The sequence below is a fragment of the Eurosta solidaginis genome, chromosome X (genome assembly GCF_040869045.1).
Source record: "Eurosta solidaginis isolate ZX-2024a chromosome X, ASM4086904v1, whole genome shotgun sequence".
In the NCBI taxonomy this organism is placed as follows: domain Eukaryota; kingdom Metazoa; phylum Arthropoda; class Insecta; order Diptera; family Tephritidae; genus Eurosta; species Eurosta solidaginis.
Window position 1 is genome coordinate 100,616,204 of NC_090324.1, and position 13,056 is coordinate 100,629,259.

The 13,056-nt window shown below is 34.7% G+C and overlaps 1 protein-coding gene across 10 annotated transcripts in view; it reads left to right on the forward strand.

The window, feature by feature from the left end:
- bt (projectin protein bent) overlaps positions 1–13,056 on the forward strand; it is a 3,328,983-nt gene that overhangs the window by 2,966,456 nt on the left and 349,471 nt on the right. For all 10 annotated transcript variants that reach the window (XM_067757812.1, XM_067757814.1, XM_067757820.1 and 7 more), the window contains 2 exons: positions 5,151–5,492; positions 5,561–6,603. In XM_067757812.1, the coding sequence (XP_067613913.1) occupies positions 5,151–5,492; positions 5,561–6,603 (1,385 nt within the window). The remainder of the gene's footprint in view (positions 1–5,150; positions 5,493–5,560; positions 6,604–13,056) is intronic.

Sequence of the window (13,056 nt, forward strand, 5' to 3'; positions counted from 1 at the left end):
TTTGCGGACAGCCTTAAAAAGAAAGGTCAGTAACCACAATCTTGATCAGCGAGTTGTTTGTGTTCGAAGCAAACATGTTAGGTGATGTCTCTTGTTGATTTATGCTCTTTGAACATTGTCTTTGAATTGCGACAGGCTGCGATGTTTGGTAGTACTGCTGTTGTTGTTGCTTTCACTTACCAAAATTTCTAATGGGCTTGAACACTTTTATACTAACTTAAACGTAAGTAGGCATTTCATTCATAATTACCGTATCTTATGGATAAGTTTACGCTAACCATACAAACATGTCTAATAGAAAATCTATTAGGATAGTTCAAACAAAAACGTATGAATATTAAACACGTTAACAATAAAATTTTTTACTCTTATATATGGGGTATTCCATCCCATTTCGACCAATTTTGAACCCGACCCCTTTAGAATTGGCTGAAAGTTTTTCTTCTTTTTCTAGCTTACGAAAGACGTTTTTCAGAAGTTTTTCAAATTTTTTCATCCAACTCAAAAAAGGTTATGAATTTAAAAAAAAAAAAACACCGTTTTTGTTTTCAAAATGCTATAACTTTTTCAAAAATTTACCGTTTGGGAATTATCCCGGAGTGGGCCGAGAATTTTATTTTTTTGTATTTAATTGAAAAAAAAACTTTAAAATCTTTTTTGTTTTTTTCCGAAAAGTACATTTAAAAACATATTAAAAAAAAAAAAAATGATCCCAAACGGTCAATTTTTGAAAAAGTTATAGCATTTTGAAAAAAAAACACCGTTTTTCAGCGAGTTGTTTGTGTTCGAAGCAAACATGTTAGGTGATGTCTCTTGTTGATTTATGCTCTTTGAACATTGTCTTTGAATTGCGACAGGCTGCGATGTTTGGTAGTACTGCTGTTGTTGTTGCTTTCACTTACCAAAATTTCTAATGGGCTTGAACACTTTTATACTAACTTAAACGTAAGTAGGCATTTCATTCATAATTACCGTACCTTATGGATAAGTTTACGCTAACCATACAAACATGTCTAATAGAAAATCTATTAGGATAGCTCAAACAAAAACGTATGAATATTAAACACGTTAACAATAAAATTTTTTACTCTTATATATGGGGTATTCCATCCCATTTCGACCAATTTTGAACCCGACCCCTTTAGAATTGGCTGAAAGTTTTTCTTCTTTTTCTAGCTTACGAAAGACGTTTTTCAGAAGTTTTTCAAATTTTTTCATCCAACTCAAAAAAGGTTATGAATTTAAAAAAAAAAAACACCGTTTTTGTTTTCAAAATGCTATAACTTTTTCAAAAATTTACCGTTTGGGAATTATCCCGGAGTGGGCCGAGAATTTTATTTTTTTGTATTTAATTGAAAAAAAAACTTTAAAATCTTTTTTGTTTTTTTCCGAAAAGTACATTTAAAAACATATTAAAAAAAAAAAAAATGATCCCAAACGGTCAATTTTTGAAAAAGTTATAGCATTTTGAAAAAAAACACCGTTTTTCAGCGAGTTGTTTGTGTTCGAAGCAAACATGTTAGGTGATGTCTCTTGTTGATTTATGCTCTTTGAACATTGTCTTTGAATTGCGACAGGCTGCGATGTTTGGTAGTACTGCTGTTGTTGTTGCTTTCACTTACCAAAATTTCTAATGGGCTTGAACACTTTTATACTAACTTAAACGTAAGTAGGCATTTCATTCATAATTACCGTATCTTATGGATAAGTTTACGCTAACCATACAAACATGTCTAATAGAAAATCTATTAGGATAGCTCAAACAAAAACGTATGAATATTAAACACGTTAACAATAAAATTTTTTACTCTTATATATGGGGTATTCCATCCCATTTCGACCAATTTTGAACCCGACCCCTTTAGAATTGGCTGAAAGTTTTTCTTCTTTTTCTAGCTTACGAAAGACGTTTTTCAGAAGTTTTTCAAATTTTTTCATCCAACTCAAAAAAAGTTATGAATTTAAAAAAAAAAAAACACCGTTTTTGTTTTCAAAATGCTATAACTTTTTCAAAAATTTACCGTTTGGGATCTTTTTTTTTTAAATTTGTTTTTAAATGTACTTTTCGGAAAAAATTCAAAAAAATTTTTAAAGTTTTTTTTTGTAATTTTTCAGTTTTTCGAGATTTTTCGAATTTCGTCCTTTTTTTCTCATAAAAAACTTCAATCAATTCTGCAATTATCCCCACAAATCCCGGAGTTGGCCGAGAATTTTATTTTTTTTTATTTAATTGAAAAAAAAAAACTTTAAAATCTTTTTTGTTTTTTTCCGAAAAGTACATTTAAAAACATATTAAAAAAAAAAAATGATCCCAAACGGTCAATTTTTGAAAAAGTTATAGCATTTTGAAAAAAACACCGTTTTTTTCAAAATATTTAAACCTAATTTTGAGTTCGAAAACGATGTTTTTTTCAAAATGCTATAACTTTTTCAAAAATTGACCGTTTGGGATAATTTTTTAAATAGCTTTTTAAATGAGCTTTTCGGAAAATATACAAAAAAAATGTTAAAGTTTTTTTTTGTCAATTAAATAAAAAAAAAATTCTCGGCCCACTCCGGGATTAGTCGGGATGATTGCAGAATTGGTTGAAGTTTTTCTGAGCAAAAAAAAAAGGGCGAAATTCGAAAAATCTCGAAAAACTGAAAAATTACAAAAAAAAACTTTAAAAATTGTTTTGAATTTTTCCGAAAAGTAGATTTAAAAACAAATTTAAAAAAAAAAGATCCCAAACGGTCAATTTTAGCAAAAGTTATAACATTTTGAAAACAAAAACGGTGTTTTTTTAAAAATTCATAACTTTTTTTGAGTTGGATGAAAAAATTTGAAAAACTTCTGAAAAACGTCTTTCGTAAGCTAGAAAAAGAAGAAAACCTTTCAGCCAATTCTAAAGGGGTCGGGTTCAAAATTGGTCGAAATGGAATGGAATACCCCATATATATATATATATGTATATATATATACATCTATTTTTTTTTATTTTAAATTCAAAAATGTAAATTTACTTTCTTTCATATAACTTTTCTTTGCAAAAGAAAGAGAGTATGGAACTGCTTTTGCCAAGTTCTCAAATTCGCAAGAAACATTATTCGAAAATTATTGATCTTTAACTTTTAACAAGTTAGACTTGTTTGAAAGAATATTTGGGTTGTCACTTACACTTTATTCTCAATTGGCTGCTGTTCTATGTTTCTAAATTTTAAATTTTTTTAGTATTTATTTTTTTTAAATTAATATAAATTTGGCTTACCTACTTTAAATAGGTACAAATTCATTTTTAGAAATTATTTTATAAATATTTATAGTTGTAACAACATATTGGAATGCCCCTTCCCATCGGTTTTCTTGAAATCTCTTGCTTCCTTTACTTCCCGTTTCATTATTTCATGGATATCTTGCCGCATTTGAAAGACGTACATAACTTAGAAAACTCCCATTCGATATTATCGAAATAAATAGAGTTACAACATTCGTGGAGATTGGCTAGTCTTTTAAAGAAAATCAAAGCTTCAACGTCGCGGAAATTCTCAAACGCCCAGCTCACTTTGAAATGTAGGGACACATTGCTTAATCTTAATACATTTGTTTTCGATTCCGCGGTCATTACAAACTGATCCGTCGATCGAAACAATACAGCCAAAAGGCCGCCAGCCAGCATGCTAGCCAACTGTACTTTGTCCGTTCTCCCTTTATAAAAGTGTTATACAGAAAAAAATAAGAGAAGAGAAAACCTGTTTTGCTAGCAATGACGTCATTAATCGCGTGACAATTCTGTTGTTAATTGCATAGGCAACTAAAGCTCCAAATACACGACATAAACATTTCCGCGAACATTCCCGTTATGTCATGTTTCTGCGACCTTTTCTGTCGTGTATGGTGGTGTTTGCCAGTTCGCGCAAATGTTCGCCAAAAATCAAAATATTTTAATTTTTGGCGAACATTTGCGCGAACTGTTCGTGCGTGTATGGCGAAATAGCTCATAATCGTAGTAATTTCTGAACGGAACAGACGTGCGCGGAAAAGTAAAATGGACAATAAAAAATTTCTGAGTGAATTTATTGAAATGTATAAATCTTTGCCATCATTGTGGCAAGTAAAAAGCAAAGATTATTGTAATAGAATTAAAAAGAATAATTATTATGCGACTTTAATCGAAAAATTAAAAGAAGTAGATCCAGATGCCACAAAGGATACAGTTATAAAAAAAATAAGTAGCTTGCGGGCGCAAAGTTAAAGCAAGGCGGTGATGAGGGGGAATCGCTTCTCTCATTATTGTATCCCGTTTCATTATGAGTGGCAAAATTTTTTGTAAAAGTTGCCATGCTCATACGAACGTAATTTTTAAAAAATCATTTTGTGACGTGAATTCCAGTTCTTTAATAAGCTCACTTTGTCCAAGAATTGCTCGTTTTTTAAACCATTCTTTGCACCAAATTCTTTTTTTTGCGATCTTCTCTCTTTTTTTTACGCTTAATTGCCACAGCGAGCAATATTGCTGCAGCACAATTGTTGTCCGTATGGTGTATGGCCAAAGCTGCGAACAAGATTGCGGAATGTTCGCGGAAATGTTCGTGTCGTGTATTTAGCGCTTAACTCATCACCATATCGATTAATGTTGTCTTATTGTCCCGTTTTCCTTTGAAAACTGTCAATTCTTTTACTAACCCAGCAGATCACTAGTTTCGGTTTAATTTCCCCGGAGTCAGGCACTTTTGTGTTTGCCCTTAAAATATTAACATAAAAATGAGCCCAGTTTTCCCATTGTTTCTTCGAAAGGTGTCGCAGCACTGTGAAAATCAATTGACAAGAAACAGAATACATATAATTTATGAAGACAGATAAATAACAGCCCTGAACTCGTTTCAAACCCACGAATATGTTATATATTTTATCATATAGTGATAGCTCGCGGTCAATTGTCGTTTCCGAAAATAACAGTAAATATATTGTAATATTGAAATAGAAATGTCAGAACATCAAGTTAATTTATTTTCGGTGAAAAAATCACAGACCAAACCAAACAGTTTGAAAAAGTGTGGAGTAGTTTTAAAAAATTTTTTCCGTATCAGTTTTACATTTAATCGACAAATTTGTGCAGTTTAATGATATAAAACATTTATAACATTAAATACCTATACTTATTATTTTTCAGCTTGTCCGGAGGAGAACTTTTTGAGCGAATAACGACTGAAGGCTATCGTATGACTGAAGCTGAGGTAGTAAATTACATGCGTCAGGTATGTGAAGGAGTACGGTACATGCATGAGAGGAATATTATTCATCTAGACATAAAGCCAGAGAACATTATGTGCCAGACTCGTATTAGTACCAATGTGAAACTTATAGACTTTGGCTTAGCGACCCGTTTAGATCCGAATGAAGTAGTTAAAATTACAACCGGTACAGCAGAGTTTGCCGCACCTGAAATTGTTAACCGCGAGCCAGTTGGATTCTATACTGATATGTGGGCGACTGGTGTTCTTGCATATGTGCTGTTAGTATTTTTTGCTTACTAATGATAAAAATAATATATATTAATTAAAACCTTCTTTTTAATTTTAGTCTGAGTGGGTTGTCGCCATTTTCTGGTGACAATGATGTTCAAACTTTAAAGAATGTTAAAAGCTGTGAATGGGACTTTGATGCACACTCCTTCCGTAATATTTCTGATGAAGCCAAAGATTTCATACGAAAGCTACTTATTGCCAATAAGGAGAAGCGCATGACTGCGCATGAATGTCTGTTGCACCCATGGCTTACTGGAGATCATAGTGATCGCTCACAGCAAATTACTCGTGAATGCTATATTGCTTTCCGTGACAAACTTCGAAATAAATATAGTGATTTTGAAAAATTTTTACTGCCAATTGGACGTTTATCTGAGTATTCGTCGCTTCGCAAATTGCTTATGGAAAAATATAAAATGCATGAAACTTCGTTTGACCGCCGGCAGGCAGCACCACGCTTTGTTATAAGACCTACATCACAGTTCTGCTATGAAGGCCAAAGTGTGAAGTTTTACTGCCGTTGTATAGCTGGAGCTACGCCGACACTAACTTGGTATCATAATAATGTAGAACTTCGGCAAAGTGTTAAGTTTATGAAACGCTACAATGGCGAAGATTACTATTTTATTATAAATCGTGTCAAGCTGGAAGATAGAGGTGAATATATAATTCGTGCTGAAAATCATTATGGTTGCAGAGAGGAGGTTATTTTTCTGAATGTACATCAATTACCAAAGGAGCAACCACGTTACCGCTGTGAAACGACACCAATACGCCGTCGGGATCCACTGCCATATACTTACTGGCAAGAAGATTACGAATCCGCACCAAATTTTACGTTTCTCTTACGTCCACGTGTAATACAAATGCGCGATACATGCAAACTTTTATGTTGTCTTAGCGGGAAACCCACACCTACAGTTAAATGGTTTAAAGAGGGAACAGAACTTAATAAATATGAATACTCAATGTCAAATTCAGATGGTGTTGTTACAATGGAAATAGTTGATTGTAAACCTTCTGACTCTGGAAAATATATCTGTAAAGCGACCAACATTCATGGTACAGACGAAACCGAATGTGTAGTTATTGTTGAGGGTGAGTACCTATTAATTTTGTTAAATAATTGAGTTAATTATTGGCCGGTAAAAATATATATCAGTTTTAATTTTCTTTGAGCTTAAGGCCTATTTTTATAAATAAAACATTTGATTTTTGTGTTTAATTATTTAATTTAATCGATATTTCGACCCTAGTCTAAGGTCATCATCAGGACTGCAAGAAACAATACAAAAACACTAATAAATTAATCAAATATTAACATTTTTGGCATAAGTCATTTTCACATTTAAACAACATATAAAAAATATAAATATATTTAACATAAATATCAGCTCAACTTACGATTTAAGCAATGCTTTAAAGACGAAAATGCGAAAACAAAATAAATTAAGAAATAGCGACGATTCAAAAAAAAAAAAGTGTGCATAAATAAATGAAGTCCCATAATTGTAAACAAAAACTTTATAAAAACAATAATACATTTAACGGCGAAAACGCAGCATACAGAAGAATTAATCACAGCATGGTGGTGTTGTTGTTGGGAGAGCTCAAGAGTGGATTTTGTGCTTTAGTATTAGGTTGCGGTAGGCGTAGGCACAGTGTTCAATTCAATTCAATTCAATTTATTTAACACATTTGTACAAGTGAGACTATTGTCTCTTAAAGTACATCGATATTTGGATATGTGTACAATATAATAATGTGAGTATAACAATATTTATATTAATATAAAAGAAATAACAGAAATAGACAATGTAGATTCGAGAAAATATCTAGAATAGTGTTTTTGGTATATCAAAAAATACAGACAAAGCCAATTTAAAGCGCGATGCATTGGGCTCATTTTTAATAAAATTAGGTAATGAGTTCCATAATTTGATAGTACTGACAAAGAACGTCCTTGATGATGAGAGATATTTATGGCATGGAACGATGAGGTTACAGATTCTGTCAGATCTAGCAAAACATGAATTTCGGGAAGGTATACTGGTTGTTTCTTATAAATTAATTTATTCAGGAAAATTAGATTGCGATAGTTTAGGAAGGTTGTAAGACTACAATCAAGTATTTTAAACGAAAACTCTGATATGTGCTCAAATTTACGCTTCGAGTAAATGATATATCTTGCACAATTGTTCAATGCAAGTTGTAGCTTATTTCTAGACTTGCATTCTATATCACCAAACACTAGCCCTCCAAACGAAATGAAAGGAACTATTAGTGATCGGACTATCATTAATTTGACATTTGGAGGAATGAAAGCAGCTGTGTACCACAATTTCCTTAACACAAAATAAATTTTTAATAAAACGTAGTTAATATGATCAACACAGTTAAAATTGGAATTTAGTTTGAACCCTAAACTATTAACGACCGACTCATACTTAATGGTAATATCATGTAGTATAACCGATGGCAAATTCTCCACTAGTTGCGGAGAGTGCGAAATGCAAATAGCTTTTGTTTTAGACGCAATTAGATTTAAATTATTATCACTCGACCACGAAGAGATGCTTCCGAGATCCTCGTTCATCCTACAAACCAAATCTTCAGATAAGCCAATAGGGCGAGATAGATATATTTGTGCATCATCAGCATATAGATGTATTGAAACACTTTTACAGCAATGAGTAATATCGTTAATGAACATACTGAACAAAACTGGTCCAAGTATAGATCCCTGAGGCACCCCCGAGCACAGGCACTTCGTCTCAGAGCAACCACTTTTAACCACTACCTTCTGCCAACGAGTTGTAAGATAGTTTTCGAGCAATCTTGAAGCGCTAGAAGAGAATCCAAAGTAGTGTCGTAATTTCATTAAGAGAATGGAATGATCTACTGTGTCAAAGGCTTTCGAAAAATCTAAAAGTGACATCACAGTCAAATCACCCCTATCGTAGGCAGGGCGGATGTCTTCAATTACCTTGAGTAAAGCCGTCGCACAACTATGGTTCGCTCTATAACCAGACTGGCATTCTGAGAGAAGGTTGTTCTTATTGAGGTATTCGGTGATTTGGGCCACCACTAACTTTTCCCAGATTTTAGAAAGAGCGGGTAATATGCTTATCGGCCGAAAATCCATTGGCAAAACAGCCGATGGCTTTTTAGCAATAGGAATAACTTTTGCTATCTTCCAAGCATCGGGAAAAGTTGAAGTCGTTATCGAAAAGTTAATAATATGTGTTAACGTTGAAACAATGTTGATTGCAATAAGTTTTACAAACCTAAGGCTTATACCGTCGTCACCAACGGCATTGGACTTTATTGAGAATATACTTCCTATGACATCATCCTCTGTAACTCCGAAAAATTGAAATTTGTTATTATCTGGTATGTACATCACGTTTTCATTAAGTTTGAAATTTTGATTATTTATATAACTACTCGACTGTAAAAAGAAGTCATTGATGGAGTCAGGGTCCAAATCGCATTTCGAATCATTTTTACATGCAATCCCTATTGATTTGAGATTTTTCCACAAGTTCTTGGTTGGTAAATTAGTGTCAAGCTTTGTTTGAAAAAAAAGTCTTTTAGAATTTCTTACTGTGAGTGTAGCATGATTTCTGGCCAGACGATAACATTGCCAGTTTTCATTTGTGGGATGTTGCTTCCAAATTTTGTAAGACTTACTACGACCTTTGATAGCCAGCAGAACCTCTTTTGTGAACCACGGCTGTTTATTTGTTTGGGACTTTACCGCCTTTAGAGGTACATATTTAGTAAATAGGTAATTTAAAAGAAACATGAAATAACTGAGTTTTTGGTTAATATCTGAAAACATCCATACGCGGTTCCAATGTAAAGAATCAGCTTCGCACATTAGTTCAGAGATATTAACTGACTTAAAATCCCTATAATACAATTGTGTTTCGGTATTGCAATTAAAATCTATATCATACGATATAAACAACATGTCATGATCCGATATTCCCGCAACTGAGAACTGGTCAAAATAAAGTACACTGGAACGGTCCGAGGTACATATCAGGTCTAGCAGCTAAATTTGCAATTTGGTGAAAATCTAGTAGGAGATTTATTGACAACGTCTAATCCAGCGGAATACAAATTATCCACTAATGTCATTGACCTCAAGTCATTGTTTAATAGGTCTGTGTTAAAGTCACCACAGACCAAAATATGTTCATATTTGCATATAAATTCAGACAATTTTAGGAAAAAATTGTCTAGCTTATGGAATTTACTGGGGTTGTACACACACACAACTAAACACTTCTTTAATGCATCACTAACTTCTATAATCAAGTACTCAACAGGATCATTTTCGTTGGATTTGAAGATAACCTGATGTCTCAGCGATGTTTTACAATATATGGCAACACCTCCACCTCTTGCGCCGGTTTTCCTATCATTCCGTGCCAATGTGTAAGAGTGTAGTTTATAGAATTCATCCTCAATATCCTCTCTAAACCAAGTCTCAGTCACACAAAGTATGTCAATTTTTGTATTTTGCAAAATTTGGTTCATGTAATCAAGTTTCTGCAAATTAAGACTACGTGCATTTATGTGGCAAAGCTGCAAACCTGCATGACTGTTGCTTACAAGGGTTAAAATGATCTTGAGACATTCGTTGTCAGTACTCAGATACTCATTTTCACTGATCATTAGGATTAATGCACTTAGCGCTGCGTAATGGGCTTTGGTTTGTAGAATTGAAAGTAATAAAGAAAAGAGGAATTTGCAAATGATAAACATACATATTTGAAAAAGTAAGAGAGAAAGACAAAAAAGTAAATGTAGTAATAAACATAAATATTAATCCCATGCTTGCGTCGTTGTAGAAATTCGTCATCATTGTTTGCCTTCGCTGACAAGAGCATTTATATCTTCTCTGCTTTTCACCAGCTTCGCCTCCGTTTTTCTCTGCACTCTCACGTATACTCTGCCTCTAATGCTAAAAGCAGAAGCTAATGAACCCTAGCGCTTCAGCTGTGTTGCGTGGTGCATTATCTCTCTGTTTCGCTTGGTTAAACTCTCATGCACGAAGATTTTCCCATAGCCAATCTCATCAACATCAGAGAGAATTAAGGCTCTTTTTTTGGTCTTCACAAAAGTAGAAACAGCTTTAAGCAGTTGATTTCTATCGTGCGCTGAGTTAAGTTTAATTATAACAGGCACATAATCATTATTTGAATTTTTGTGTTTGTTTGAGCGCATACGGAAAGCTTGACGAATGGCTGGTGTCTCATAACTAATTGCTTCACACAGTTTGCTGAAAATTTCTTTAACATTGTCGTTATTTGAATTCGGTATACCATTTATCACGATATCAGTTGACACAGCTTTTTCCCCAAGATCCTCAATTTCCTCACGCAATGCATCAATCTTGGTTTTGAGAAATGCAAACTCAGTTTGTGCATTTTCGACACCCGCTACTCTTTGTTCACATCTTTCTATTCTATCTTTCGCATTCGCTAACTCACCCGTAAGCTCGCTCATTCTTTGCATAACTCTATTCTCCATGGATTGCATTGACTCATTAATATGTTTAATAATATTTTCTTCGTGAGTTTTGAGTTTTTGTTCACACATTTCATTTATGTGTTCAATGATATTTTTTTCATGCTTTTCGAGTTTTTTCTCCCATATTAGCATAAGCTGTTCGGCTGATATACTCTCACCTTGCATTTTTCGGTCCGCGTTCCGTGATTGTGTTGAAATTGATGCATTAGGCGACAGCGAAGTGATTGGTGACGATACATCGTTCCGCGCCAAAAGCCCTGGTTGTTGTTGCTTTGTGAGCCTTGTATTCGGTTTACTCATTTTGCCACAAAAGAAAACCAAAAATAAACACCAACTCGAAGATTTTAGATTAAAGTTGCTTTTTACTTGTTTGGAATGTAACCACTTTTATAAAAAACTAGCAGAATTGCATAAATATATCACCAAACACTTATTTGGTACAAATTTACGTAAATAAAGCAAAGAAAACAGCAATCCTTTGTCAGCGAAACAAAAACACGTCTACACAGCGAACATTACTCGGCAACAAAAAGTGTTCAGTGTCTGCCTTAAAATTCATACGTTTATTATTAGGGGTGTCCACTATGTGTAGCATTACTAACGTGAAACGTTTATTATAATTTCTTTCCTCTTCTAATATGGTGATGTTCTCAAAATCCGGGTAGTGGCCTGTGTCTTTACAATGTGCTGTTAATGCCGTTTTATTATCAGAAAAATTATTGCTTAACTTTAATAAGGTCGGAATCTCTTCACACTCATGATCGCGGCGTAGCATTCAAGTTCTGTAATGCTATAGTTTTTCTGTGCCTTATTAAGTTTTGCCGAAACGTAGGCAATCGGTCTTTCGTTCTGGTCATGTCCAATAGGAATAAAACCCCTCCCTGTCTGTCAATGCATCGCATTGTATGTAAAACTTTCGATGAAATCCGGGTGCGTAAGCACCGGTACGAAGCCAAACTTTGTTTTAAGATTTCAAAATATTTTATCGTTGCATCAGTCATAGTGAATTTCCTAATTTTATCCTTTTTGAGGCAGTCGTGCAGCGGAGTTGCAACAGTCGCATAGTCCTGTATGAAAAGTCGGTACCAGCCCGACATACCCACGAACCGTCGTAGTTGCTTCCGGGCTTTAGGTACGGGAAAGTCCCTCACAGCCGCCACTTTATTGGCATCTGTCCTTATACAACCATCCCCCACTACGTACCCTAAGCAACGGACCTCTTTAAAACAAAACTTGCTTTTCTCTACATTTATAGTTAATCTAGCCTCGCGAAGACACCGAACGACCTTTCCAAGAGGCACATATGGGACTTGAAATCTACAGAACAAACTAACAAATACTCTTAGTAAACAAATACACATTCACGTAAAGCGGCCGGAATGACCTTGTCCATGAGACGACAAATTCGTTGTGCTGCATTGCACAACCCGAAAGGCATGACCGTAAATTGGTATAGGGGTCGGCCACGGACAGTGAAGGCAGTATCCTCCCTTGACTTCTTCTCCAGAGGAATCTGCCAGAAAGCGTCCTTCAGATCGATAGCGGAAATAAGTATTCCGTCGATGTGGGGTAATGGGTACGCGTCCTTGATTATCCTTTCATTTACTTTCCTCGCGTCCAGGCACAAACGATTTTTGGTTACTTTTATAACAAGTGAGACCGGCGAATTCCAAATACTGTTGGACTCCTCTATGACTCCCATACTCAGCATACGGTCGAGCTCAGCATATATGAGTTTCTGGATAGCGTTGCTTCACTGGCAGATTCTCATCGCTCACCTCGATGACATGCTCTTCCTTGTCGGATTGACCTAACCCTAATACCGCGAAGGACGGGAACTGGGCTTTCACGCGCTCCAACATCGCCTCTTGCTTGTTGCACCGCGTCGAAGGACAGGTCACCATCGGCGGGAACGAGCTCCGCCACATTGGCAACATTCGCACTCACACCCTTGCTCACCACACTCATATCAAATTCCTTCCAAAAATCTATGCCGCGATAAACCTG